We start from the raw sequence: 26,862 nt of genomic DNA on the forward strand, positions 1-26,862 counted from the left end.
TCTCTTAAGAGTGACTTGTAGTTTTCAGGGTATAGGTCTTTCACTTCTTTGGTTAGGTTTATTCCTAGGTATTTTATTCTTTTTGATGCAATGGTGAATGGAATTGTTTTCCTGATTTCTCTTTCTATTGGCTCATTGTTAGTGTATAGGAAAGCTACAGTTTCTGTGTGTTAATTTTGTATCCTGCAACTTTGCTGTATTCCGATATCAGTTCTAGTAGTTTGGAGTCTTTAGGGTTTTTTATGTACAGTATCATATCTTCTGCAAATAGTGACAGTTTAACTTCTTCTTTACCAATCTGGATTCCTTGTATTTCTTTGTTTTGTCTGATTGCCGTGGCTAGGACCTCCAGTACTATGTTAAATAACATTGGGGAGAGTGGGCATCCCTGTCTGGTTCCCGATCTCAGAGGAAATGCTTTCACCTTCTTGCTGTTCAGTATAATGCTGGCTTTGGGTTTATCATAGATGGCCTTTATTATGTTGAGGTACTTGCCCTCTATTCCCATTTTGCTGAGAATTTTTATCATGAATGGATGTTGAATTTTGTCAAATGCTTTTTCAGCATCTATGGAGATGATCATGTGGTTTTTGTCTTTCTTTTTGTTGATATGGTGGATGATGTTGATGGATTTTCGAATGTTGTACCATCCTTGCATCCCTGGGATGAACCCCACTTGGTCATGGTGTATGATCCTTTTGATATACTGTTGAATTCTGTTTGCTAATATTTTATTGAGTATTTTTCCATCTACATTCATCAGGGATATTGGTCTGTAATTTTCTTTTTTGGTGGCATCTTTGCCTGGTTTTGGTATTAGGGTGATGTTGGCTTCATAGAATGAGTTTGGGAGTATTCCCTCTTCTTCTATTTTTTGGAACACTTTAAGGAGAATGGGTATTATGTCTTCTCTGTGTGTCTGATAAAATTCTGAGGTAAATCCGTCCGGCCCCAGGGTTTTGTTCTTGGGTAGTTTTTTGATTACCGTTTGAATTTCTTTGCTCGTAATTGGTTTGTTTAACTTTTGTGTTTCTTCCTTGGTCAGTCTTGGGAGGTTTTATTTTTCTAGGAAGTTGTCCATTTCTTCTAGATTTTCCAGCTTGTTGGCATATAGGTTTTCATAGTAGTCTTTAATAATTCTTTGTATTTCTGTGGGGTCTGTCGTGATTTTTCCATTCTCATTTCTGATTATGTTGATTTGTGTTGATTCTCTTTTTCTCTTAATAAGTTTGGCTAGAGGCTTATCTATTTTGTTTATTTTCTCAGAGAACCAGCTCTTGGTTTCGTTGATTTTTGCTATTGTTTTATTCTTCTCAATTTTGTTTATTTCTTCTCTGATCTTTATTATGTCCCTCCTTCTGCTGACTTTAGGCCTCATTTGTTCTTCTTTTTCCAGTTTCGATAATTGTGATGTTAGAGTATTCATTTGGGATGGTTCTTCCTTCTTCAGGTGTGCCTGGATCGCTATATACTTTCCTCTTAAGACTGCTTTCGCTGCATCCCACAGAACTTGGGGCTTTGTGTTGTTGTTGTCATTTGTTTCTATATATTCCTTGATCTCTATTTTGATTTGTTCATTGATCCATTGATTATTTAGAAGCATGTTGTTAAGCCTCCATGTGTTTGTGAGCCTTTTTGTTTTTTTTGTAGAATTTATTTCTAGTTTTATACCTTTGTGGTCTGAAAAATTGGTTGGTAGAATTTCAATATTTTGGAATTTACTGAGGCTCTTTTTGTGAGCTAGTATGTGGTCTATTCTGGAGAATGTTCCATGTGCACTTGAGAAGAATGCATATCCTGTTACTTTTGGATGTAGAGTTCTATATATGTCTGTTAGGTCCATCTGTTCTAGTGTGTTGTTCAATGCCTGTGTGTCCTTACTTATTTTCTGCCCAGTGTATCTATCCTTTGGGTTGAGTGGTGTGTTGAAGTCTCCTAAGGTGAATGCATTGCAGTCTATTTCCCCCTTTAATTCTGTTAGTATTTGTTTCACAAATGCTGGTGCTCCTGTGTTGGGTGCATATATATTTATAATGGTTATATCCTCTTGTTGGACTGAGCCCTTTATCATTATGTAGTGTCCTTCTTTTCTTTGTTTTGAAGTCTATTTTGTCTGATATTAGTACTGCAACCCCTGCTTTCTTCTCACTGTTGTTTGCCTGAAATATGTTTTTCCATCCTTTGACTTTTAGTCTGTACCTGTCTTTGGGTTTGAGGTGAGTTTCCTGTAAGGAGCATATAGATGGGTCTTGCTTTTTTATCCATTCTATTACTCTGTGTCTTTTGATTGGTGCATTAGTCCATTTACATTTAGGGTGACTATTGAGAGATATGTCCTTATTGCCATTGCAGGCTTTAGATTCGTGGTTACCAAAGTTTCAAGGTTAGCTTCTTTAGTATCTTACTGCCTAACTTAGCTCACTTATTGAGCTGTTATATACACTGTCTGGAGTTTCTTTTCTTCTCTCCCTTCTTATTCCTCCTCCTCCATTCTTCATATGTTGTATGTTTTGTTCTGTGCTCTTTTTAGGAGTGCTCCCATCTTGAGCAGTCCCTGTAAGATGCCCTGTAGAGGTGGTTTGTGGGAAGCAAATTCCCTCAGCTTTTGCTTGTCTGGGAATTGTTTAATCCTGCCATCATATTTAAATGATAGTCGTGCTGGATACAGTATCCTTGGTTCAAGGCCCTTCAGTTTCATTGCATTAAATATATCATGCCATTCTCTTCTGGCCTGTAGGGTTTCTGTCGAGAAGTCTGATGTTAGCCTGATGGGTTTTCCTTTATAGGTGACCTTTTTCTCTCTAGCTGCCTTTAAAACTCTTTCCTTGTCCTTGATCCTTGCCATTTTAATTATTATGTGTCTTGGTGTTGTTCTCCTTGGATCCTTTCTGTTGGGAGTTCTGTGTATTTCCGTGGTCTGTTCGATTATTTCCTCCCCCAGTTTGGGGAAGTTTTCAGCAATTATTTCTTCAAAGAGACTTTCTCTCCCTTTTCCTCTTTCTTCTTCTTCTGGTACCCCTATAATACGAATATTATTCCTTTTGGATTGGTCACATAGTTCTCTTAGTGTTGTTTCATTCCTGGAGATCCTTTTATCTCTCTCTATGTCAGCTTCTATATGTTCCTGTTCTCTGGTTTCTATTCCTTCAATGGCCTCTTGCATCTTATCCATTCTGCTTATAAATCCTTCCAGGGATTGTTTCACTTCTGTGATCTCCTTCCTGACATCTGTGATCTCCCTCCAGACTTCATCCCATTGCTCTTGCATTTTTCTCTGCATCTCGTCCCATTGCTCTTGCATTTTTCTCTGCATCTCTGTCAGCATGTTCATGATTTTTATTTTGAATTCTTTTTCAGGAGGACTGGTTAGGTCTGTCTCCTTCTCAGGTGTTGTCTGTGATCTTTGTCTGCCTGTAGTTTTGCCTTTTCATGGTGATAGAGATAGTTTGCAGAGCTGGTACGAGTGACAGCTGGAAGAGCTTTCCTTCTTGTTGGCTTGTGGCCTTCCTCTCCTGGGAGAATAGAGACCTCTAGTGGCTCATGCTTGGCAGCTGTGCACAGACAGGGTTCCTGCTACCTGCCCGTTTGCTATGGAGTTTATCTCCACTGTTGCTGTGGGCGTGGCATGGCTGGGGCTGCTCCTCCAAAATGGTGGAGCCCCATTGGAGGGGGAGCGGCCGGGAGGCTCTTTATCTCCGTAATGGGCCTCTGTGCTCCCTGTTGCCCAGGGGGTTAGAGTGCCCAGAGATCCCCAGATTCCCTGCCTCTGGGCTAAGTGTCCTGTCCTGCCCCTTTAAGACTTCCAAAAAGCACTAGTGGAGAGTTCTTAGAACACAGAAGAGGGGTAGACAGGGAACTTTAGTCTGTAAAGTGAGGTTAGATAGAGCAAGGAGAAAATAGGAGGCTTCAGGGAAGTGACCAGGGTTGTGTGAGCCACTTGAGTTCTTCCCAGAATCTACACCATTGCAGCCTCTCTTCCTCTTACCTAGTGGGAAAGAGCCCTCCGAAATAGGGCAATGTTCAGCCTCTAGAGGACAGGCTTTAGACAACACTGAAAGTACAGAATTTAGAAATTTTAGGAGCAGGCCATGAATTCATTATTGGTCTGGCTTCACCTTGCTTTCTTCCTATTATAGCTGTCACTCTATGCTCTCCTACCAGATCTTATCCTAGCTTGAGTTCCCCAGAAGAAGACTCTGAAACACTGATTTGAATACAATTTATTTGGTGGTGATCACAGAAACCCTGTGAATGAAGGTGAGGACATGAGACAGCAGAGAGCCAATAAAGGGTGTGATAGTATCTGGCTTACTGCTGTGGGCACCTGGGACTCACTCTTGCTAGGGATTCTCTGACAGTGTGTGGAACTGGAAACTACCCAATTTATAATGTCACAGAGGAATGAGAAAATAAGATTTACCACAGTTCAGTCCCTCAATGGCTGAAGATCTTCTAGGGTGAATAATAAAGTGTATTCAGTTGACCACTGAGAGAGAGATGGAGGTGGCAAGGGAAGAGGAGAGGAGACTGAGAGTTAGTAAATGTGACAGATTTAGAAAGCAACTTTTTATCCAGAGAATTGAGACCCATGCTAGGGATTGTCAGGTATCCTCAGAAGACCTTTTCTAACCTGTTCACTGATCTTTGCCCCTAGTGGTCCCAACCCCTAACCCCTATCCACCCTGCTCGCCCCCATACCAACTTCCTTATTATCAGCTACAGATTAGTGTGCCTTGAAGTTAATTGGGGAAGGAGAATATTGAAGCAGTTTACACCATCTCTCTTCTCTCCATCCTCATCACTAAACTGCTGTCAGTATTTTTCATTTCTGTGTATCCTGAGGCTTTGAATCCATGGAGGTAGGAGCTCAGTGTCCCAGAGAAATGAAGAGCCACTGACCTGAATATAGTAGTACTTTTTCCATTCTGCAATAAAAGAGAGGTTTTATAAGAGATACAAAGGCTTGCTTATGGGGGGAAATCTCAGAATTCTCTGAAATCTTTAATGAGTTTCTTTGGAAAATAAACAGAAGTCAACCAATTAAGATTTGAGTTAAAGATGTGGGAAGGAGGATGGAATGTGTTCATGAAGCATACAGTGGAGTGACTGCTCCCTTCTGTGAACACTTGATTACTGAAAAATTATCAATAAATCATGAACAAGGAATCCTTTTTTAATTTCTGTTTGTGTTCTTAGAAATATGTAGGAAGTCCCTTTTGGCTTTAGATACTAAGCAATTTTGCTGTATCTGGGGAACTGAGAGCCACTGAGGGCTGAGATCAGTATACAAGGCTTGACTGGTGACACCAAAAGGAGAGAAGAGTCCCTGGGGCCCATTCTCCTTTTCTCCATACTCTACTCCATTTCACCCCTAGCCTTCAACCCCAGGAAAAAGAAGGCAATTATGGAAAATCAAATTCCTTGTGCTGTTAAGAATGAGGAATCCTTCTGGGAAGAGGAAGTAAAAAAAATCACATTTGGGTAACTACAGACATTTTCTGTTCATGTGAGCTTTAGTTTTTTCATAATACTGCTTCTGTTTGATTCTCAGCACTTTGCTATGAGGTCCCAGAGGGTCTCCTTTGGTCAGTGTCCTGCCTGTCCTGTTCTCAGTCTCTGCTCTGACTGTAGGAGCCTCTTTATGTTACTTCAACTAGTTAGTTTATTCCTGCCTGGGGACTCGTGTGCCTTGTTCCCTCTGCTCAGCAGCTGTCTCTCAGCTCTCACAGGGCTGGTTCTTTCCTAGTTCTCAAGTCTCAGAAAACCCATCACTTCCTCCAGGAGGCCCTCTCTACCTTTGCCATCTGAAGTAACCCTCCCTCCCCGACAACTCCTCTCCATAACATCACCCTGCTTATTTCCTTCATGGAACCACACATTACACAGTTGACACATCAAAGAGTGAAATTCTTTTAGAGTAAACAAATAAGTACAAATAGGAATGAAAGACTGAAAGAGGAGGGAAGGGCCAAGTTTTATACTATTATGATGATCCTGTAGTGGCTAGTATAGGATTGGGTTCATGTCTAGCTTCAGTAAATACTTAAAACATTTTCATTTTAAGTTTGAAAGGCACCTTAAAGAGAGGCATTAGGTATCAAAAAAAGTATGAATGAAAACTCTATTTTCCTTGAACAAAAAAATATCACCTTAACTTGCTAGGCTTCACTAAATCATCATGGATAAAGATATCTGTTGTGAAAACATATATATACAGCTTAAGTGAAAGCATTCATGAACTATAATAAAAGAGATACAACCCACTTGAAGCCTTATTTTCCATGATACTGAAACACTGAAAAGCTATAATTTGCTTAAGATTAATACAGCCAGTAATTAGCAGCATTACCTTCCCAACTCAGTCTGGTGCTTTTAGTGAAAACTGTTCAAATAATATAACACCAAAAATAAAAACAACACATACACATACATAATTCAGTCTTCCATCTTAACAAGTCAGATATTTCAGTGTTCCTGGTTCTTTCCAGAATGTGCCCATTTGTAACTACAGTAAGAAAATTTTAGAGATTTTAAATACTTTATTTTCCACACCACTTTTTTCCACTTTTTACAACTGGATTACTTAATTATCGAATTATCCTAAACACTACCATTTAGGCTATTTTCGATACTGACTCAGTTACAGGATCCTCTATCCTGCTTCTCAAAACATGGTTTTCAGATTTCTGGGAGGTCCCTGTTACACTTTTAAGGAATCCACAAGGCAAATACTATTTCCCTAATAATAACACTAAGACATTGTTTGTTGTTTTTGCTCTCATTCTCTCACTAGTGTTCAGTGAAATTTTCTAGAGACTATGGGACCTGTGATATCCGAACACTGAATACAGAGGCAGATGTGAGGATCTAGCCATCTTCCAGTAAGCCGGACATCACATTTATGAAAATGTTCAAGAAAGCCACACTCTGAACAAAATTTATTTTGTTTTAGAAACTAGTTATTTTTCATAAAATATTTTTATATTAACTTATAATTGGTTTGTTATTGCTATTTTAATATAAATTAATAAATACATTTAACAGAATTTCAGTTTCAATCTCTACTGTCATAAATATTGACAAATATAATCCAGTAAGCAGAAGCTCTTTACAGTCCTCGACAATTTTTAAGTGTTTAAAACTAGCATTCTCCCCACTTAACCTGAACCTTGTGATCCACTCAGTCCAGTACTCACCTACTCAGCTGGGACCTTAAGCCTTAGGCCATTCTCAATAACTGAGTAGTGACACCTTGTTAATTGCAGGGACACCTGATCCAGGCCAGACCCAGATGTACCTTGTCCTCCATCCTTCTTCATTCCAGTGCTAGGCCTGGAGAGCATTACCGTGTTTGGCAATCTTCGGTGTGGTGGTATAGGTGGAACCATTAGCCTTTGGGACCCCTTGGCTGTTAAGAGTTGGGCTTACCCATGTCCACAGAATTGGCCCCCTCCCAGCTTTCTGGTCTTGCTTCCTCCAAATCAGTTGTGGTTTCCACTCCCTGCTTACATCTTAGTGTGTCCTGTTGCCCTCACCCCAGAGTCCATAGTGTCTGATGTCAACTGGAGTCTCAGGCTGAATGAGTCACTCTAGTGTCAAAGCAGCAGGTTTTCTTTCTGTCACTTTCTCACACTTTATTCTTGGTTGGGAGCCTTATGGCAGCACTAGTTACCCTGAGACTGGATGCTGCTCCATGGTTACATGCAAATGGGTTACTAAAGCAGCAGCCTAATGAGGGAGAGATGGGGCTGGGTCCTGAGGAAGTGTGAGGGCCTCTGGTGGGAGTTGTCTTTTGTGACCAGAGGGAAGGAGGGCCAATTTACTCCAGGGGGCACTGTGCTGTGGTAGTAGAGATGGCCAGGATTTTTCTATGTGGCTCTGAGACCAGGAAATTGGTCCTAGTGGCTGTTGTGAGCCCCTACACTGTGAAGGATCAGGCCTCCCTCAGGCACCAGGACTCCCTGGGCCCCTGTAAATGCTGGGCAGATGAACAGGGGGCTGTCATCAGACCCCAGCCTAAAGAAGGGCCTCAGGGGCCCAGAGAACAGTGAGCGGGGACACGTATAGAGGTGTGATCTATCCCTCAGGTTATAGAAGGAGACATCTCCAGCTTCATAGTCCAGGAAGACGCCCACCCGGTGAAGGCGCTCTTTCAGGGGGAGAATCTTTTCAGGACAGGACAGGACCCTGTACTGGTTTCCGAACATCTCCAGGGTCCAGAAGCCATTCTGAGGAACCAGTAGTGCCTCCCCTTTCCTCTCAACACTGTCTCTACAAATCCCCACAGCCCACACCATCATGTTTTCGACCTCTACCTCCCAGTAATGTCTTCCTGAGGAGAAGCTCGGCAGGCCCAGGACAGAAGGCTGACAGTTGAATCTCTCTGGGTTGTCAGGCACGCTCTGCCTGGAGGGGCCCCGTCTCACACATCGTCGGTCCTCTGACAGGAAGAGCTCAGGATGAGCAGTGTCTGGATCCAGGATCACATCAGCTGCAGAGGAAGCATTGGGTTTAGGCCTGGTTTAGATTTAGGCATGGAGTCTCAGGAGATTGTGTGATTTCTGGTTCCCAGAGAAGTCCCAGAAAGCTGGTGGGGGAATCCCCATGTGGCAGCCTTTTCCATGAAGGCTCCTTGACCCAGATTCCAGGCAGCTCAAGACTGAGAATTACTAAGGCTGCACTCCTACCTCTTGAGTGACAGGAGTACTGCCTCAGGTAGAAGAAACCTGGGACTCTAAGAAATGTAGAATGTTTAGTAGATGAGCTGAAGCTAATGGCTCCCACTTTCTTGCAACATTCTCAGATCTAACCCCTTTTCTATTCAAGATATATGATCTCTGGTACTCTCTTTAGTTAGAAACTTTCCAACTTGGCTTAAAATAGCAAAGAGGCCCTATCCCCTCCCCACATCCCAATGAAGTGATTAAGGCCAATTTCTCCCTACACAGATTCTGGGCAGTAAAGGGTCCCTTTTGATCCTCTGTGTTCCATCAGTTTAATCAGGTGACAACTGATTTAAATAACTAACAAGGGCACCCTTCCAAGAGTGAAAAAAGGTGGATCACGTCCACAAAAATCAACCTACTGCCTGGGAAGTGTGTTTGGCAAAAAGCAGGGGAACTATTTCCATCCAGTCTGGGTTCAGACAAGAAGGATCTGAAGTCGAAAGCCATGACCTCCCTGGACATAGGAAATGCTTCAGACCCCTCACATTATGTGGACCTCTCCCTTCCCATCTATAGTTGTTATTATTTGCTAATCTACATTTCTATTATGTTAAAGTGATTTACTTTTTTCCCCAAGTTGACGTGCCTGTGACAGTTCTGAAATTCACCGAAAGAGGAAAGATCCAAGTACCATGGTATCTAGTAAAGACTGCATTCTTTGGTGCTTTTGAGCAGAAGGTGAAAAATCATGAAATGCAAAGTGCTCACTAAGACGAGGAAATGGGACTCTGTGCACTCCCATTTGCCTAAATCCCTTCCCCTCGAAGGCTGTATACAGATTGCTATCTATAGCACTCTTGTGGAGCAGGAAGGCATTTCTAGCCATCTATTTGTATACCCTTGAGACAGGCTTGGAGAAGCTTATTGCCTTTCCCACACCTGGTTCTTCAACTGTGCAGAGTCTATACTATCTTTCAGGTTATAAATAGCTAAGCCAGTATTTTCTTCTCCCAAATTAATTCAGGATCCAAAGAGCATCAGCAACTAAAACTTGCGGGAGGTTCACTATGTGTGAAGACCTCTGGTAATCATGGACTAAATTATTCTAAAAAGAAAGGGTTGTTTGTAGGAAGTAAGCCATAGAATTGAAAAAAAGCTTCTGTGGGGATCCCCTGACAGAAAAGCTGGGGTCTAGCACTGAGTGGGATACTGCTAATAGACCAACTCCAACTCTAGGTTGCCTCCCAGCCAGCCTTGTACCCCCTTGTTCATCTTCTCTAACATCCAGTTGGCTGGCTAGTGGGGAGAAAGCTTGGGATCTGAGGAAATGTCAGAAGCACTCACCAGCATGTAAGAGTGTTCTTCTCCATCCTGCAATGGGACAGACAGAGGTGAGCTTCTCAAGATAACAGCTAACTGAGCAGAATACAGACTGCATGGAGTAGTTCAGGAAATGCCAAACTTACGCAATTCTTGAAGTTGCTCTGAAAAATAAACAGACACAAATAAATGTCCCCAATAGAAGAACTAAGAATTTGAGTTTGACTCTTTCTATGACCACCATTGTCCTTACTCCCTTGTCTATGGAATTGTCAAAACACCAGAAATGACAGAAGATCAGGTGACTGGATATTCCCAGTACTTATTTAGGATCGCTTTTGTTCAACAATACAGTGCTGTATGTAGCCAGGTGAACAGATGCAATATTTGCAGAATGTTAGAAAACAAGCTCTGAGGGATTAAGTACTAGGAATGAGAGTTCCAAGCTCTTGCTGCTGTCTCTGTTCATTTCCTGTTTTCTAGGCTTCTAGCTATCAGAGCTGTGTCCTTGGTAAGACAATGAGCTGTCCTTCTACTCTTTTACCTTTTATCTGATGTTCTTTCTCTTTTACCACATGTTCTTTCCCCAGTTCTTACGTGCAATTTCTTTCTCTTCATTTTCAACTTCTTTTTCCACTGACAGAACCTCTTTTTCCCTGTGTAGCTTCTTGATGAGACAGGTGCTCCCAGCAATGAGAAGAAGCACAGCAAGCAGGATGGCAGCCAGGACCACTATCCAGGGAAATGTTCTGGGAATGAAGGGTTCTGAAAAGGGAGCCAGAAATGTTCCATTTACTGAGAAAAAGGAGACCCAGGATGAGAGCGCCCCTCAGGAAGAACATCTGACATGCTCCCTCGGGTCGCTGCTCCAGCAGCTTCCCTCTCAAAAACCCCAGGTAGGGAAAGGGACTGACTCTGACCTAGTTCGGAGTTGGGAGCCCAGGAGACACAAAAGCAGAAACATGTGGAGTCACCATGGGAAAGACTAGGGTGAATAAAAGCTAACCAGCTGAATTACCATAGCATCACCCCAGTACAAGCCAGCATCCCTTTTTGCCTGGACTGTGACAATTCCCTCACCCCTGCTTCTGCCCTTACCCTCTCCAGTCTATCATCAGCACAGCAGCTTAAGTGAGATCGTATTGTTTCTCTGCTCAAAACCCTGCAGTGTTTCCTATCTCACCCAGACTAAAAGTCAAAGCCCATTTGTGGCCTACATTGTCCTATACAATCTGGACCTATTATATCCCTGAATTTATTTCCTCCAACTATTCCTGCACTCAGTCTACTCCAGCCACACCGGCCTTTTGGGACTCCTTGAAATGGCCAGATATGTTCCTGCCTCAGGCCATTTGTATGTGCTTATCCTTCTACCTGGATTGCTTAGTCCTCAAATATCTGTACAGCTCATTCCTCACTTGCTCAACCACCATCTTTTCAATGAAGCCTTCCCCAACTATACTATTTATAATTATAACTCTCCCATGCCCCTAACATTTACTATCCCTTCCTGTGACTCTTTTTTTTTTTTGGTATCATTAATCTATGGTTACATGAAGAATATTATGTTTACTAGGCTCCCCCCTTCACCAAGTCACCCCCACAAACCCCATTACAGTCACTGTCCATCAGCGTAGTAAGATGCTATAGAATCACTACTTGCCTTGTCTGTGTTGCACAGCCCTCCCCGTGTCCCCCCACACACATTATACATGCTAATCGTAAGGCCCCCTTTCTTATTCCCCACCCTTATCCTTCCCTTCCCACCCATCCTCCCCAGTCCCTTTCCCTTTGGTAACTGTTAGTCCATTCTTGGGTTCTGTGATTCTGCTGCTGTTTTGTTCCTTCAGTTTTTCTTTGTTCTTATACTCCACATATGAGTGAAATCATTTGGTACTTGTCTTTCTCCGCCTGGCTTATTTCACTAGCTCGATCCATGTTGTTGCAAATGGTAGGATTTGTTTTCTTCTTATGGCTGAATAATATTCCATTGTGTATATGTACCACATCTTCTTTATCCATTCATCTACTGATGGACGCTTAGGTTGCTTCCATTTCTTGGCTATTGTAAATAGTGCTGCAATAAACATAGGGGTGCATATGTCTTTTTCAAACTGGGATGCTGTATTCTTAGGGTAAATTCCTAGAAGTGGAATTCCTGGGTCAAATGCTATTCCTATTTTGAGCTTTCTGAGGAACCGCCATATTGCTTGCCACAATGGTTGAACTAATTTACATTCCCACCAGCAGTGTAGGAGGGTTCTCCTTTCTCCACAACCTTGCCAACATTTGTTGTTGTTTGTCTTTTGGATGGTGGTGATCCTTACTGGTGTGAGGTGATATCTCATTGTGGTTTTAATTTGCATTTCTCTGATGACAAGCGATGTGGAGCACCTTTTCATGTGTCTGTTTGCCATCTGAATTTCTTCTTTGGAGAACTGTCTGTTCAGCTCCTCTGCCCATTTTTTAATTGGATTATTTGCTTTATGTGTGTTGAGGTGAGTGAGCTCTATATATATTTGAATGTCAACCCTTTATTGGATCTGTCATTTATGAATATATTCTCCCATACTTTAGGATGCCTTTTTGTTCTATTGATTGCTGTACAGAAGCTTTTCAGCTTGATATAGTCCCACTTGTTCATTTTTGCTTTGTTTCCCTTACCCGGGGAGATATGTTCATGAAGAAGTCACTCATGTTTGTGTCCAAGAGATTTTTGCCTATGTTTTCTTCTAACAGTTTTATGGTTTTATGACTTACATTCAGGTCTTTGATCCATTTCAAATTTACTTTTGTGTATGGGGATAGACAATGGTCTAGTTTCATTCTCTTACATGTAGCTGTCCAGTTTTTCCAGCACCAATTGTTGAGAGGCTGTCATTTCCTGACTGTATGTCCATGGCTCCTTTATCGTATATTAATTGACCATATATGTTTGGGTTAATGTCTGGAGTCTCTATTCTGTTCCACTGGTCTATGGTTCTGTTCTTGTGCCAGTACCAAATTGTCTTGATTACTATGCCTTTGTAGTAGAGCTTGAAGTTGGAGGGTGAGATCCCCCCCACTTTATTCTTCCTTCTCAGGATTGTTTTGGCTATTTGGGGTCCTTGGTGGTTCCATATGAATTTTTGAACTATTTGTTCCAGTTCATTGAAGAATGCTGTTGGTAATTTGATAGGGATTGCTTTGAATCTGTATATTGTTTTGGGTAGGAATGCCATTTTGACTATATTAATTCTTCCTAGCCAAGAGCATGGCACGGGTTTCCATTTGTTAGTGTCTTCTTTAATTTCTCTTAAGAGTGTCCTGTAGTTTTCAGGGTATAGGTCTTTCACTTCCTTGGTTAGGTTTATTCCTAGGTATTTTATTCTTTTTGATGCCATTGTGAATGGAATTGTTTTCCTGATTTCTCTTTCTATTAGTTCATTATTAGCATATAGGAAAGCCACAGATTTCTGTGTATTAATTTTGTATCCTGAAACTTTGCTGAATTCACATATTAGATCTAGTAGTTTTGGAGTGGATTCTTTAGGGTTTTTTATGTACAATATCATGTCATCTGCAAATAGTGACAGTTTAACTTCTTTACCAATCTGGATTCCTTGTATTTCTTTGCTTGTCTAATAGCTGTGGCTAGGACCAACAGTATTATGTTGAATAACAGTGGGGAGAGTGGGCATCCCTGTCTTTTTCCCAATCTCAGAGGAAAAGCTTTCAGCCTCTTGCTGTTCAGTATGATGTTGGCTGTGGGTTTATCATATATGGCCTTTATTATGTTGAGGAACTTGGCCTCTATACCCATTTTGTTGAGAGTTTTTATCATGAATGGATGTTGAATTTTATCGAATGCTTTTTCAGCATCTATGGAGATGATCATGTGGTTTTTATCTTTCTTTTTGTTGATGTGGTGGATGATTTTGATGGATTTTTGAATGTTGTACCATCCTTGCATCCCTGGGATGAATCACACTTGGTCATGGTGTATGATTCTTTTGATGTATTTTTGAATTTGGTTTGCTAATATTTTGTTGAGTATTTTTGCATCTATGTTCATCAGGGATATTCATCTGTAATTTTCTTTTTTAGTGGGGTCTTTGCCTGGTTTTGGTATTAGGGTGATGTTGGCTTCATAGAATGAGTTTGGGAGTATTCCCTCTTCTTCTATTTTTTGGAATACTTTAAGGAGAATGGGTATTATTTCTTCTCTGTATGTCTGCTAAAATTACAAGGTAAATCCATCTGGCCCGGGGGTTTTGTTCTTGGGTAGTTTTTTGATTACCACTTCAATTTCATTGCTGGTAATTGGTCTGTTTAGATTTTCTGTTTCTTTCTGGGTCAGTCATGGAAGGTTGTATTTTTCTAGGAAGTTGTCCATTTCTTCTAGATTTTCCTGCTTGTTAGCATATAGGTTTTCATAGCATTATCTAATAATTCTTTATATTTCTGTGGAGTCTGTCATGATTTTTCCATTCTCATTTCTGATTCTGTTGATGCGTGTTGATTTTCTTTTTCTCTTAATAAGTTTGGCTAGAGGCTTATCTATTTTGTTTATTTTCTCAAAGAACAAGCTCTTGGTTTCACTGATTTTTTTCTATTGTTTTATTCTTTTCAATTTTAATTATTTCTTCTCTGATCTTTATTACGTCCCTTCTTCTGCTGACTTTAGACCTCATTTGTTCTTCTTTTTCCAATTTTGATAATTTTGAACAATTTGGGATTGTTCTTCTTTCTTTAAATATGCCTGGATTGCTATATACTTTCCTCTTAAGACTGCTTTTGCTGCTTTCCACAGAAGTTGGGGCTTTGTGTTGTTGTTGTCATTTGTTTCCATATATTGCTTGATCTCTATTTTAATTTGGTCATTGATCCATTGATTACTTAGGAGCATGTTGTTAAGCCTCCATGTGTTTGTGAGCCTTTTTGTTTTCCTTGTACAATTTATTTCTGGTTTTATACTTTGTGGTCTGAAAAGCTGGTTGGTAGAATTTTAATCTTTTTGAATTTACTTAGGCTCTTTTCGTGGTCTAGTATGTGGTCTATTCTGGAGAATGTTCCATGTGCACTTGAGAAGAATGTGTATCCTGTTGATTTTGGATGTAGAGTTCTGTAGATGTCTATGAGGTCCATCTGTTCTATTGTGTTGTTCAGAGGCTCTGTGTCCTTACTTATTTTCTGTCTGGTGGATCTATCCTTTGGAGTGAGTGGTGTGTTGAAGTCTCCTAAAATGAATGCATTGCATTCTATTTTCTCCTTTAATTCTGTTAGTATTTATTTTACATATGCTAGTGCTCCTGTATTGAGTGCATACATATTTATAATGGTTATATCCTCTTGTTGGACTGACCCCTTTATCATTATGTAATGTCCTTCTTTATCTCTTGTTACTTTCTTTGTTTTGAAATCTATTTTGTCTGATACTAGTACTGCAACACCTGTTTTTTCCCTGTTGTTTGCATGGAATATCTTTTTCCATTCCTTGACTTTTAGTCTGTGCATGTCTTTGGGTTTGAGGTGAGTCTCTTGTAATCACCATAGATGGGTCTTGCTTTTTTATCCATTCTCTTACTCTGTGTCTTTTGATTGGTGCATTCAGTCCATTTACATTTAGGGTGACTATTGAAAGATATGTACTTATTGCCATTGCAGGCTTTAGATTCATGGTTACCAAAGGTTCAAGGGTAGCTTCTTTACTATCTAGCCATCTAAGTTAACTTGCTTATGGAGCTATTTTAAACACTGTCTGGTCATTCTTTATTTTTCTCCCTTCTTATTCTTCCTCCTCCATTCTTTATATGTTAGGTGTTTTATTCTGTGCTCTTTTGTGTTTCCTTTGACTGCTTTTTTGAGTAGCTGATTTTATTTTTTGCCTTTAGTTAGTATTTGGTTGGTCTGCTTTCTTGCTGTGATTTTATTTTCTCTGGTGACATTTATTTAGTCTTAGGAGTGCTCCCATGTAGAGCAGTCCCTCTAAAATACCCTGTAGAGGTGGTTTGTGGGAGACAAATTCCCTCAACTTTAGCTTGTCTGGGTATTGTTTAATCCCTCCTTCATGTTTAAATGATAATCGTGCTGGATACAGTATCCTTGGTTCAAGGCCCTTCTGTTTCATCACTTTGAATATATATGCCATTCTCTTCTGGCCTGTAAGGTTTCTGTTGAGAAGTCTGATAGCCTAATGGGTTTTCCTTTGTAGGTGACCTTATTCCTCTCTCTAGCTGCCTTTAAAACTCTGTCCTTGTCCTTGATCTTTGCCATTTTAATTATTATGTGTCTTGGTGTTGTCCTCCTTGGGTCCCTTCTTGTGGGAGTTCTGTGTGTTTCCATGGTCTGAGCAATTATTTCCTCCACCAGTCTGGGGAAGTTTTCAGCAATTATTTCTTCAAATACACTTTCTATCCCTGTTTCTCTCTTCTTCTTCTTCTGGTACCCCTATAATACGGATATTGTTCCTTTTGGATTGGTCACACAGTTCTCTTAATATCGTTTCATTCCTGGAGATCCTTTTCTCTGTCTCTGCTTCAGCTTCTATGCGTTCCTGTTCTCTGGTTTCTGTGCCATTAATGGCCTCTTGCATCTCATCCATTCTGCTTTTAAGTCCTATTTTATTTCTGTAGTCTCCCTCCCTACTTTGTCAGTTAGCAATTGCATTTTTTTCTGCAGCTCCATCAGCATGGTTATGATCTTCATTTTGAATTCTTTTTCAGGAAGATTGGTTAGGTCTATCTCCCCAGGTTCTTTCTCAGGGGAGGATGTCTGTGTGATTCTGGTCTGGATCAAATTCTTCTGCCTTTTCATGGCAATAGAGGTAGTTGTGGAGAGTTTGCATGTGTGTCAGCTGGGAGAACATCCCTTCTTGCTAGTTTGTGGCCTTCCTCTCCTGTGAGAATGGCGACCCCTAGCGGCTTGTGCTGGGCAGTTGCACACAGACGGGCTTTCTGATTATTATTTTTTTTTTTGAGAGGGCATCTCTCATATTTGTTGATCATATGGTTGTTAACAACAATAAAATTCTATATAGGGGACTCAATGCACAATCATTAATCAACCCCAAGCCTAATTCTCAACAGTCTCCAATCTTCTGAAGCGTAACGAACAAGTTTTTACATGGTGAACAAGTTCTTACATAGTGAATAAGTTCTTACATGGTGAACAGTGTGATTCTTGCCCGGGTTGCTGTGGAGCTGTGCACGGCTGCTGTGGGCATGGCCAGCTTCAGGCTGCTGCTCCGCTATGGCAGGGCTGCGCTGGAGGGAGAACAGGCAGGAGGCTGTTTATTGCCGTGAGGGGCGTCCAAGCTGTGCTGCTGCCCAGGGGCTTAGGGTGCCCGGAGTTCCCTGGGATTCCCAGCTGCTGGGCTGAGTGTGCAGGGACACTTCCATCGAGCCATGAGGGCCCTGTCCCTTTAAGACTTTCAAAGAGCACTCGCTTTTCTTTTGTCCCAGGGGCACTGGCTGCGGGGACCCACTCACAGGTTTTACTGTCCCATTTCCCTAGTATCCAGCACACCACACATTGTGTGTCTGCGCTCTGGGTGTGGATGGCTAGGGCTGGGTATTTAGCAGTCCTGGGCTCCCTCTCCCTCCCCGCTCCGACTCCTCTCCTCCTGCCAGGGATCTGGGGTGAGGGGGCGCTCAGGTCCCGCCGGGCCACGGCTTGTATCTTACCCCCTTCGTGAGGCGCTGGATTCTTGCAGATGTAGATGTAGTCTGGCTGTTGTACTATATCTTCTGGTCTCTCTTTTAGGAATAGTTGTATTTGTTGTATTTCCAAAAATATATATGGTTTTGGGAGGAGACTTCCACTGCTCTACTCACGCTGTCATCTTGGCTCCTCTCCCCCTGTGACTTTTTTATGTATTTACCACTGACTGATATAATCTCCAGCTTAAATAATTATTTCATTTCATTTATTAATTATCTCATTTATTGTTCTTTGAACCCTGTAGAATGTGAGTTCCATGAGGGTAGGGATCTTTGTATATTTTGTTAACTGATTTATCTTCAGTTTCTGGAACAGTGCCTGGAACACTGGTGATGTTTGTTAAGTATTTGTTGAATGAATTTATGAATGTCTGTAGATAGAGAATTCCCCTATCTCTGTCCCTTAGGAAATCATAGGCATGAAGGGAGAGTTTTAGCAGGCAGCACCTCTGGGTGTAGATGGCCACCTGCCCGTAACAGTATCAACATTTTACAGGTATTCTAAATGATTAAGAATTGCTGCAGGATAAGAACCAGAACAGGGAAAAATCTATCAGATTTACCCTCAGAGAAGATGTTCCTACTCATGTGTTTTGAGACTATTTGATTTTCCCCTTGTGACAAGGGGAAAGGCTTCAGCTCAGCTTTAGCTTCCAGCTCTTCAGGGACTGACCCCCTTCCACCCACGCCTCTACCCTCTTACCCTTGTTCCTGGCTCCAGTCTGTCTGCTGAGGATCCTGTCTCCACATAATGAACCTCCAGAGGGCAGGAAACTAACCTGGAATGAAAATCATAGTTTCCTTCTCTTGGCCAAGCAGGGTGTTGTTGACAGAGCAGGCCATGTTCCTCACAGAGCGGTCCCTGATGATCACAGCCGTGGTGACCATGAAGAGGCCACCTGCGTCCTGAACATGATCCTCCTCCAGGGTAGGCATGATCTCACCATCAGGGTCTCTCCACACTGTATGGGGCTCTGGGTACCATCCTACAGAAGTGCACTCCAGTCGGATGCCCCCATCCTCGTGGCCCTTCATTTCAATGAGGGGCTCAGAGCCCAGGCCTAGAGAGAGAGACCAGGGCTTAGCTAAAAAGGCAATGGTGTCTTAGCCAAAGTGTCTTAGATTAACTCTTAAATGATGAGAGCTGAGTGGAGGGAGAAGGGAGCAAGTGGCAAGCATCCAAAGAAACTGATTATGCATATTTCATGCATTCCAGCAGCACCCCTTTGTGAAGGGCAGAAAGGAGGAAAAGCAGGAGGGACAGAGGAAGAAAGAAAGAAGAAAGGAGGGAGGAAAGAAAGAAGGGAAGGAAGAAAACTTTGATGCTGGAGAATACCAGGAGACCAATATGCCAAATAAACTATGAGATCTCAAAGGGGAAAAATGACATTGTACTTTCTGTGCTCTACCTATGGACCTCATCAAAGTAGCCAGCATCTAGATGCTTCCTAATAAATGTTTGTTTAATCCATTCAGTTAGAGATGTTAATTTTCTCACGTCTGTATGAGTGTGTCCACTCTGACCTGAAATAAGCAGGTTTAGGATTTCACTTTCAGTTGGGGAGGACTTCTCAGTAGCTTTGGCTTCTGAAGCTCTAGAATAGTACAATAAGGACAGAAACCTGCCAGGCTGGCAGAGTCTTAGGAAACTTTTTAACCTCAAGATGACTAATTTCTTCTCTCCTGGTTTAGGGCTTTACATCACCATAGCTGTCTGATAATCATAAGGAGCTACTGGCTTTTTGGAGAATGGGCAGAGCTATTGGACAAAGCCACCCCTTACCCCAATTCAGAGATATTCACCTCCCAGGGGCTCAGGTACTTAGGTGATTTTCTTATAGTCCCTTGAAAACATCCACATATTAGAAAGAGATATATGCTCCTAGGATCCTTAAGATATCAATCTCTCCTCCTCAGAGTAAGCAGAACATCATAAAAAGTCTTAAGATTCCAGACTCTTCCTAACTTATTCTATCATTAAAAGAGAAAATAGAGGTATAAGAGAGCTGCAGACATACAGCTTCTCTGAAACTCTGAAGTGGGATAAGACTCAAAACACCATGGTAAATAGGAAAAAAATTCTACAGAACATTCCATAGCATTCAATAAGGGCAAGTATGCGACAACAGACTGAAGGACAAAACCAGCCAGCCAATTAACCAAACAAACAAACAAAATAAACAGACAAACAATTCTGCCACAAGTCAATTCAGAGTAGAGCAGGCCAGGCCAAACCAGGGTCATGCTTACAGGGAAAGGATAGAGGGTTCCTGTCACATACAAACTGATACAAATCAGCTATACAGTGTTGCTGTGAACAGTCAGGACATCCAGGCTTGAGAAACCCCTTCTTCCACATATTTTGTATTAATCAGATACGAAGTTGCCCTTCTGTGTAACAAAAACGGGGTCTCCTACCAGCTACGATTTGAGGCTCCCCAGGAAGGTCCCACTGTCCCCAAACCTCACTTCCATGGGTCTGATGGCTTGAAATGCCATTGATTTATGTGTCTTAAAGGTTTTTCCAGTCTTCAAAAGTTTCTTTTAATGTTCAATACATTGACCCCTGGAGTGAGGCCATTATCTTAAAGCTGTTATTAATAAACTCCTACAAATCCCAATTTAAATGCCACTTTGTATTTTGAAGTCATGCCAAATTCCTCTTGGCCAAATTCTCATTTTCTTTTTGGGGTCAACTGGCTTAGTACTTAATCATGTTTTAATGAAATCATCTATTTACATGTCAGTCCCTCTCACTACAATTACTATTCAGAGAAAGGGAAAAATAATATTAATCAAGAAATGAGATGTCCATATGTTGTAGTTTGCTGGGCAGTCCTTATTTATTCCAGTTGCCCTGATGTAATTATTCACAGTGCCTCCTCTCATTGTCAAAATCATGCAGTTTGCATGATAAAGTATACGGTCCCCTATCCAGAACCCATGTACCCAGTGCTGTGCTACATAGGATGTCATGCTGGATCCTCTCTGTAAGCCCCAGAGGTACTTGGATCCTTCCCTCACTTCATTCTGATTTTGCTCAATTGCCATCTTTTCCATGAAGCTGTCCCTGACCATTCTTCCAATGCCACCTAGCACTCTCAATCTCTCCTCTGTTTTATTTTTTCTACTGTATTCATCACTGTATATAAAATGTTTAGTTAATTATTTTATTGCTCTCTACACCTGCGAGAATGTCAGCTCCAAGAGGATAGAGATCTTTGTGTATTTTGTTCACTGATTTATCCTCAGTTTCTAGAACAGTGACTTGAACATAGGAGATGCTTGTTAAATATATGCTGAATAAATTTATGAATGTTTGTGATGAAAGGGAGCCCAAGGATAAATTTTCCCACTCTGATATTTTGGTATCAGCAATTCATTTTTTTCACTCCTTCATTACAACTACTAATTGCCTATTAGGTGTCAAGCACTCTGCCAGATGCTGCAGATATAGTGGTGAATAATTGCTGGTGTTGTCAGATCCTGACTGATTCTTTTTGTGATTTGGACTATAAAGCTTAACATCTCTTGAGTCAACATCTCTTGAGTCAACATCTCTTGAGTCAGAATTAAGCCTGAAAGGGTACTGTTAGTGCTATCAAGAAATTTCTGTTCATCTGGGCACATGGTTAGGAGCATATTTCCCCTCCCCTGTACAATGAGGCATAACCATGTGACTTGCCTTGGTCAATGAAACATGAGTATAAATAATAGGTAGCACCTCACAGGCAGAGGCTTTATGATCCAGTCAGTGATTTGCCAGTTTTTTCCCTCTGCACAGGTGAAATGAAAAGCTCCAGGTTCCTGAGGGAGGTCTGTGTGAAGTAGAGCCCCAGCAGACTCCTGAAGGACATGTTTCATGTATTATAAATAGACCTTTGTTATTTTAACCTGCTGAGATTTAAGTCTGCTTGTCACCTAGCCTTTCCTGAGGCTACATCAAAGATGATGTACTAAGCAGAGGTCTTATGGGAACAGGTTAAAAAAAGGAAAGACCTCAGGCTTATAATAGAGATAGCTCAAGCATGATGTGATGACCACTCACAGTTTTATGGGGCAGATTCATTTATTAATTCAAATAATATTTGTTGAGCACCTATCACGCTCCAGGTTCTGTTCTAGAAATTGCGATACAGCAGGAACAAAATAGAAAACAATCCTTTATGGAGATTACATTTTAGTGGAAGAGATGTTATAAACAGGATAAGTAAGTAAACTGCATACTATGTAAGAAGATAGTATGTGCTGAGGAGAAAAGAAAGGAATGAAAAGGGTCAATGATGATGTTTGATCTTCAAAGTCATGGAAAACAACTGACTAGAAAGAAGAAATGGATTGACATCAAATGTGAAAAACTTCTCTTTGGACCTGATGAAAAATTTATGGAGCAATTGAAAATGTATATAAAAAATTTATATACCACAGACACTGGAAAATAAATTTGTACTATCATATTTCTTATTACACAGCACTTCTAGTCCTAGCACGTTTCATTTGGGGTTTTGTGAAGGGCCATGGTATGCATTGAATTGTGTCCCCCCAAATTCATATATTGAAACCCTAACCTCCAGTACCTTTGAATATGACTTCATTTAGAGACAGAGCCTTTCAAGAGGGAATTAAGCTAAAATGAAGTCATTAGGTTGGGTCCTTACCCAATCTGACTAGTGTCCTTATAAGAAGAGGAGATCAGGTCACACAGAGAAAGTTACAACGGTTGGGTACCTACAGAGGAAAGGCCATATGAAGGCACAGAGGGAAGACCATGTGAGGGCACAGCAAGAAGGTGGCCATCCATTAAGGCCAAGGAGAGAGGCCTCAGGAGAAACCAAACTTACTGACACCCTGATCTTGGATTACTAGCCTCCAGAACTGTGAGAAAATAAGTTTCTGTTGTTTAAGCCACCCAGTTGATGGTATTTTGTTATGGCAGTCCAAACTAACAAGTCAGGAAAAGGAAGTATTCTATTTGTTGAATACTTTCAACATTAGTAACTCAGCAATCTGTGCATTAATGTTATACATTTTTCTGTATGTGTTATGTTTCACAATAAAAATGTCTAACTAATTCTAAAACATATTACTGAGGAAGACCCTTAGAGAGCTCTGAGAAACAGGCATAAGAACATAAGAACAATCTGTAGGCATTAAACATTCTTCCCACTCAAGGCTCCAGCTGAGTTCTGTGTGTGCCTCTCAAGACTTGATGCCCACAGTTTAGCAGGGCAAACCCACTCATCTGGCCCTTGGGCAGGATAAAGCCACCCTCCCTGTTTAAAGGGGATTTTAGGAAAAATCTGCTGATCTGCATGGGCCTGAGATTAGGAGAGAAGAGTCACACTGAAAAATTAACCAAGCAAAATGAAATGATGCACCTGCCACCATCAGACGCATGATGGCCTCATCATAGGATCTGCCTTCTTGGAAATAACAGTGGTAGATGCCACTGTCATGGGCTGTGACATTGTGTATGATTAGCGCCATGCTCCCCTTGCTGATATCTTCACTCACAAAGGTTGTTCTTCCTTGGTACTCCTCCATCTGCTCCTCTGTTCTCTCTTGCCTGCCCTTATATACGAGCACTGCGGGAGAGAGCTGAGACCGGAACCACCGCACCTCCATGTCCTCAGCATTTTTCTCAGGTGACAGGTGACAGCAAAACATGGTATTTTCTCCCACCATGGCCAGGATTGGATCAGCTGGCCCCACGACAGTAAATTGGACTGTTCAACAAAAAGGTAGAATCAGACAAGTATCTAATACCTAAGGCAGGAAAGAAAGTGGACATTGTAAGGGACAGACATTCTAAGGCTACAGGGGTTTCTGGGGCTGAGGATTCTGGGGGCCAGTAGCTGTGGCTGGTCAACAGCAATATATCACTAATAGGGGTATCTACTGGGGCTACTAATGCTTTATGAGCAAAATTGAGAAGCACAGACTGAGCACCCCCTACACTCGTGTTTACAGTTTTCTTTTATTCTCCAATCTAGTAAAATGCCTTCAGTGTAATATAAACTTGAACTGTCCACTGTGGTAGCCATTAGGTAGTCCCAGTTGACGTGCTGTAAATGTAAACTACAATTTTGAGAATTTAGAATGAAAGTGTTAAATATTTCATTGATAATACTTTACATTAATTATAAGCTTAAATAATAACATTTTGGTTATTTGAGGTTAAACAAAATCTGTTATTAAAATCTATTTCATCTGTTTCTTTTTTATGTTTTAAAATGAGCCTACTCAAAAACTTAATTTGTATAGGCAGTTTGCCTCGGTGGCCTTCACTGTATTTCTATAGGTCCGCGCTGGTATAAATTCAGTGAGCTTGCAGCACGAAAGGTAAGTGAGCCCGACTGCAGTAGTTCTTCACTCTCCCTCTTTGCACCTACCTGAGCCCAATGCAAACAAGCTGAGGAGAGAGAAGAGAAGCGCGTCTGGTGGGGACAAGTGCCGGGAAGCAGCTGGCTCCATAAGCGCCCCAAGCGAGTCACTCGGGAGAGGCAGGGACCGGAGACTTGGCACCACAGTAGTGATCGAAGGCAAACTTTCCTATAACCCGTGTTGGGATCATCAGCGTTCCAGCTTCTATTTTGGGCACGTCCTTCCTCTCCCGGTTCAAGTTATCTCCTGATAGACTAATTCAGTACACATTCCGTGGAATGAGCCAGCAATACAACCATCAGGGAGGCAGTTTTCCGCCCTCCTCGGCTCGCTTCTTCAATGTCAGAGTTGAGTTTCTTCAGTGTCACTTGATATTCTTCCATGGCCTCCCTCCCTTCCCTTCCAGCCCCCGGTGAATCAGGCTGTGCTACCAGAGGTACAGTAGTTCACGGAGCGGCTCCCCCCCAGGAAGTTTCCCCTCTCCTCGAGCTCCGCCTTTCCCCGCCTCCAGTTCCTTCGCTCCATACCGCCCCACTCCTGTCCCTCCCTTTCCGACCTTCTAGAATAAACTTCGGCGTTTTCTTATCTTGTCTGTCGCTCAAATGATGCTTTTTTGTTGTTCTTCTCCCTAGCCCGCCCGTGGGCACCGTCACAACCAGAGAAGACGCTGTCACACGTAGGCGAAGAAAAAGTTTTCTTCACCTTCCATTGGTTGCGAGGTGCAGGCCTGCGGCGCGTGCGACACGTAGACACTGTCACCACAGACCCAAGACGCCAATGAATGGGTTGGAGCCCAGGATTGGCCGGCTATGGGTCGACCACCCAATGGAATCCCTAAGCCAACTTTCTCACCAGTTACTGTGTGGAATACACGGAAGCGATTAATTAAAATCACAGAGCTGCGAATAGCCAGCCTTTTGAGATTATCTGGCCTTTTAAAAATTTTCCCTTTTTTCTCAGAAGCAAGATACTTTCCTTTTTTTTTTTTTTTTTTAAAATGGCTTGATTGTGCTGTTGCTTCTAACCATAAGGAGACACCTATGTGTATAGAAGTATGTAGTGTATGGGGATAGGGGTGGGAAGGGATGAAGTAAACTTAAGCAGCCCTTTTTCCAAAGCTGGAGGAATCTTGTTCAAGTTGCTGGGCTTGGGGGTGGTAGAGAGGTAAGGGAGGACGCAGGAAGGTGGGGGTGGTGGCAGAAAATTAGCAAAACCGTAGCTGCAGGAGCTGTTCACAGAGAGCTTTTCATTCATTCAAACACTGCTGACTCAGATACTGAGAGGTAAAAACCCTTACTCTCAGACAGCTGGTTCTAGTCCCTGCAGAGAGCTGGCTGCTAACAGAGACTGTCTAGCTGGGCTTTGTTGTCTGACAGTAGATGACCTGGTTGAGTCCAACACCCGCTACACCCACACAATGCTCCCCCATCCCATGATGCATAGACCCCAGTAGGGCCACTGTATAAATTTCTTCTAAAATAATCCTCCTGCAGTACATTTCTTAATATTTGCCTCAAGTGCCTAAATGCTTCTGAAGACCTCCAATTCCCTTCTGACTCTATTCAAAACTCTGTAATTAACATACTAGCACTGGCTCCATGTTCTCCTTTTCTTTATCCCACTACTGCAACTCCTATGACCAGCACTCTGTTCACACCTAAATCATTGCCTCTATTTCTGCCTCTTGAATTCCTGCCTAGCCTTCACGTCCACCTCCTCCAAGAACAACTCCAGATGTTCCCAGCCTAGAGTGTTCTCTGGTTTTCTTACTCCTAAGTCTTTGGATGTTACTGCGTTCTGTCCTGTATTATTGTTATTTAGGTATCAGTTGTATATCTTCTCAGTGACCAGAGTATGTGCTCCTGACGAGCTGATTTCTGTACTATGTGATTCTTCTCTCCTATGCAAGGCCTAGCTCTATGCTCTGCACACAGCTATTGTTCAATGCATTAATGATAAAGCAAAGTGGAAGGCCATTTTCCCCAATAGCATGTCCCAGTTCCTGGACTCATTGGCACCAGAGCCCAAGACAGAGATGGCAGCAGGATCAGGCTGCCCAGTGACAGGATTTCTTGGGAAAGGGAAGGAGGATCAAAGGGACCACCAGGAATTAGTTACCAAGACAGGTTCCTTCTCTACCCTCCAATGGGAGACCTTTGATGAGAATAAGCTAAAGGTGGACAACTGTTTTCTCTACTGTGCTGACCTTGAATCATTTTTTTCTCACACAGTAGCCTCACCTATCCACTAATGCTTCTGCTTTATGATTAAAAGTGGATTCTGAGTTGACAAGCAGATGAAAGTAGAAATGTAGCAAATATTGAATCATTCTACCCAGGACTAGGTTGCTGTTAGGAAGAGACAGAAGAGAGTGCTATGAGAACCTAAGAGCCTGGCTTCCTACAGCCTCCATCTAAAGAAAATAAGGCCCAGGGGCTCTCGGGAAGTTTATGCCAGAAGTATCCAGTGAAGCCATGTCTTTCCCTCAATCATAGCTAACATAAACCAGAGGTAAACATATGTATTCTGTATGAGGAAGGCCCATTGCCCATGAGGTAGCTTAGCAGGGAACCAGGTCCAGCTGAGTGTCACTTTATACTTTGACAAGATGACCCAATCATTTTCTGTGTTGACAGGAATACACCTAGAAGGTTGTATCCCTTCGTTTGGGACACCTCCAGCTGTGGATTCCTTCCAGGTGAGGTCCAGGCATCATGGCACACAGTAAACTCATTCCTAACTTGTCATATTCAAATTCTAAATTACTGACTAATGGAATCAATGAGCATAGT

General features: G+C 41.9%; 1 protein-coding gene and 1 long non-coding RNA gene across 6 annotated transcripts in view; both read right to left on the reverse strand.

Annotated features, from left to right (window-relative positions):
• The window catches only part of LOC108396294 (butyrophilin subfamily 1 member A1), a 40,632-nt gene extending 15,838 nt beyond the window's left edge, over positions 1 to 24,794 (reverse strand). Inside the window, exons 1-7 of one of the 4 annotated variants that reach the window (XM_017659092.3) lie at positions 24,079 to 24,794; positions 23,065 to 23,412; positions 18,466 to 18,747; positions 10,584 to 10,751; positions 10,133 to 10,150; positions 10,011 to 10,037; positions 8,316 to 8,491 (exon numbers count right to left, since the gene is read on the reverse strand). In XM_017659092.3, the coding sequence (XP_017514581.3) occupies positions 8,316 to 8,491; positions 10,011 to 10,037; positions 10,133 to 10,150; positions 10,584 to 10,751; positions 18,466 to 18,747; positions 23,065 to 23,412; positions 24,079 to 24,160 (1,101 nt within the window). In that variant the 5' untranslated portion in view covers positions 24,161 to 24,794. Of the gene's footprint in view, positions 1 to 3,142; positions 8,492 to 10,010; positions 10,038 to 10,132; positions 10,151 to 10,583; positions 10,752 to 18,465; positions 18,748 to 23,064; positions 23,453 to 24,078 lie in introns of those variants that run through there. The other 3 variants (XM_036998527.2, XM_017659090.3, XM_073224085.1) reach the window with 3 other exon arrangements.
• The window catches only part of LOC140846802 (uncharacterized), a 477,545-nt gene that overhangs the window by 168,460 nt on the left and 282,223 nt on the right, over positions 1 to 26,862 (reverse strand). The window lies entirely within an intron of this gene.

This window comes from Manis javanica, chromosome 16 (assembly GCF_040802235.1).
Source record: "Manis javanica isolate MJ-LG chromosome 16, MJ_LKY, whole genome shotgun sequence".
NCBI lineage: Eukaryota > Metazoa > Chordata > Mammalia > Pholidota > Manidae > Manis > Manis javanica.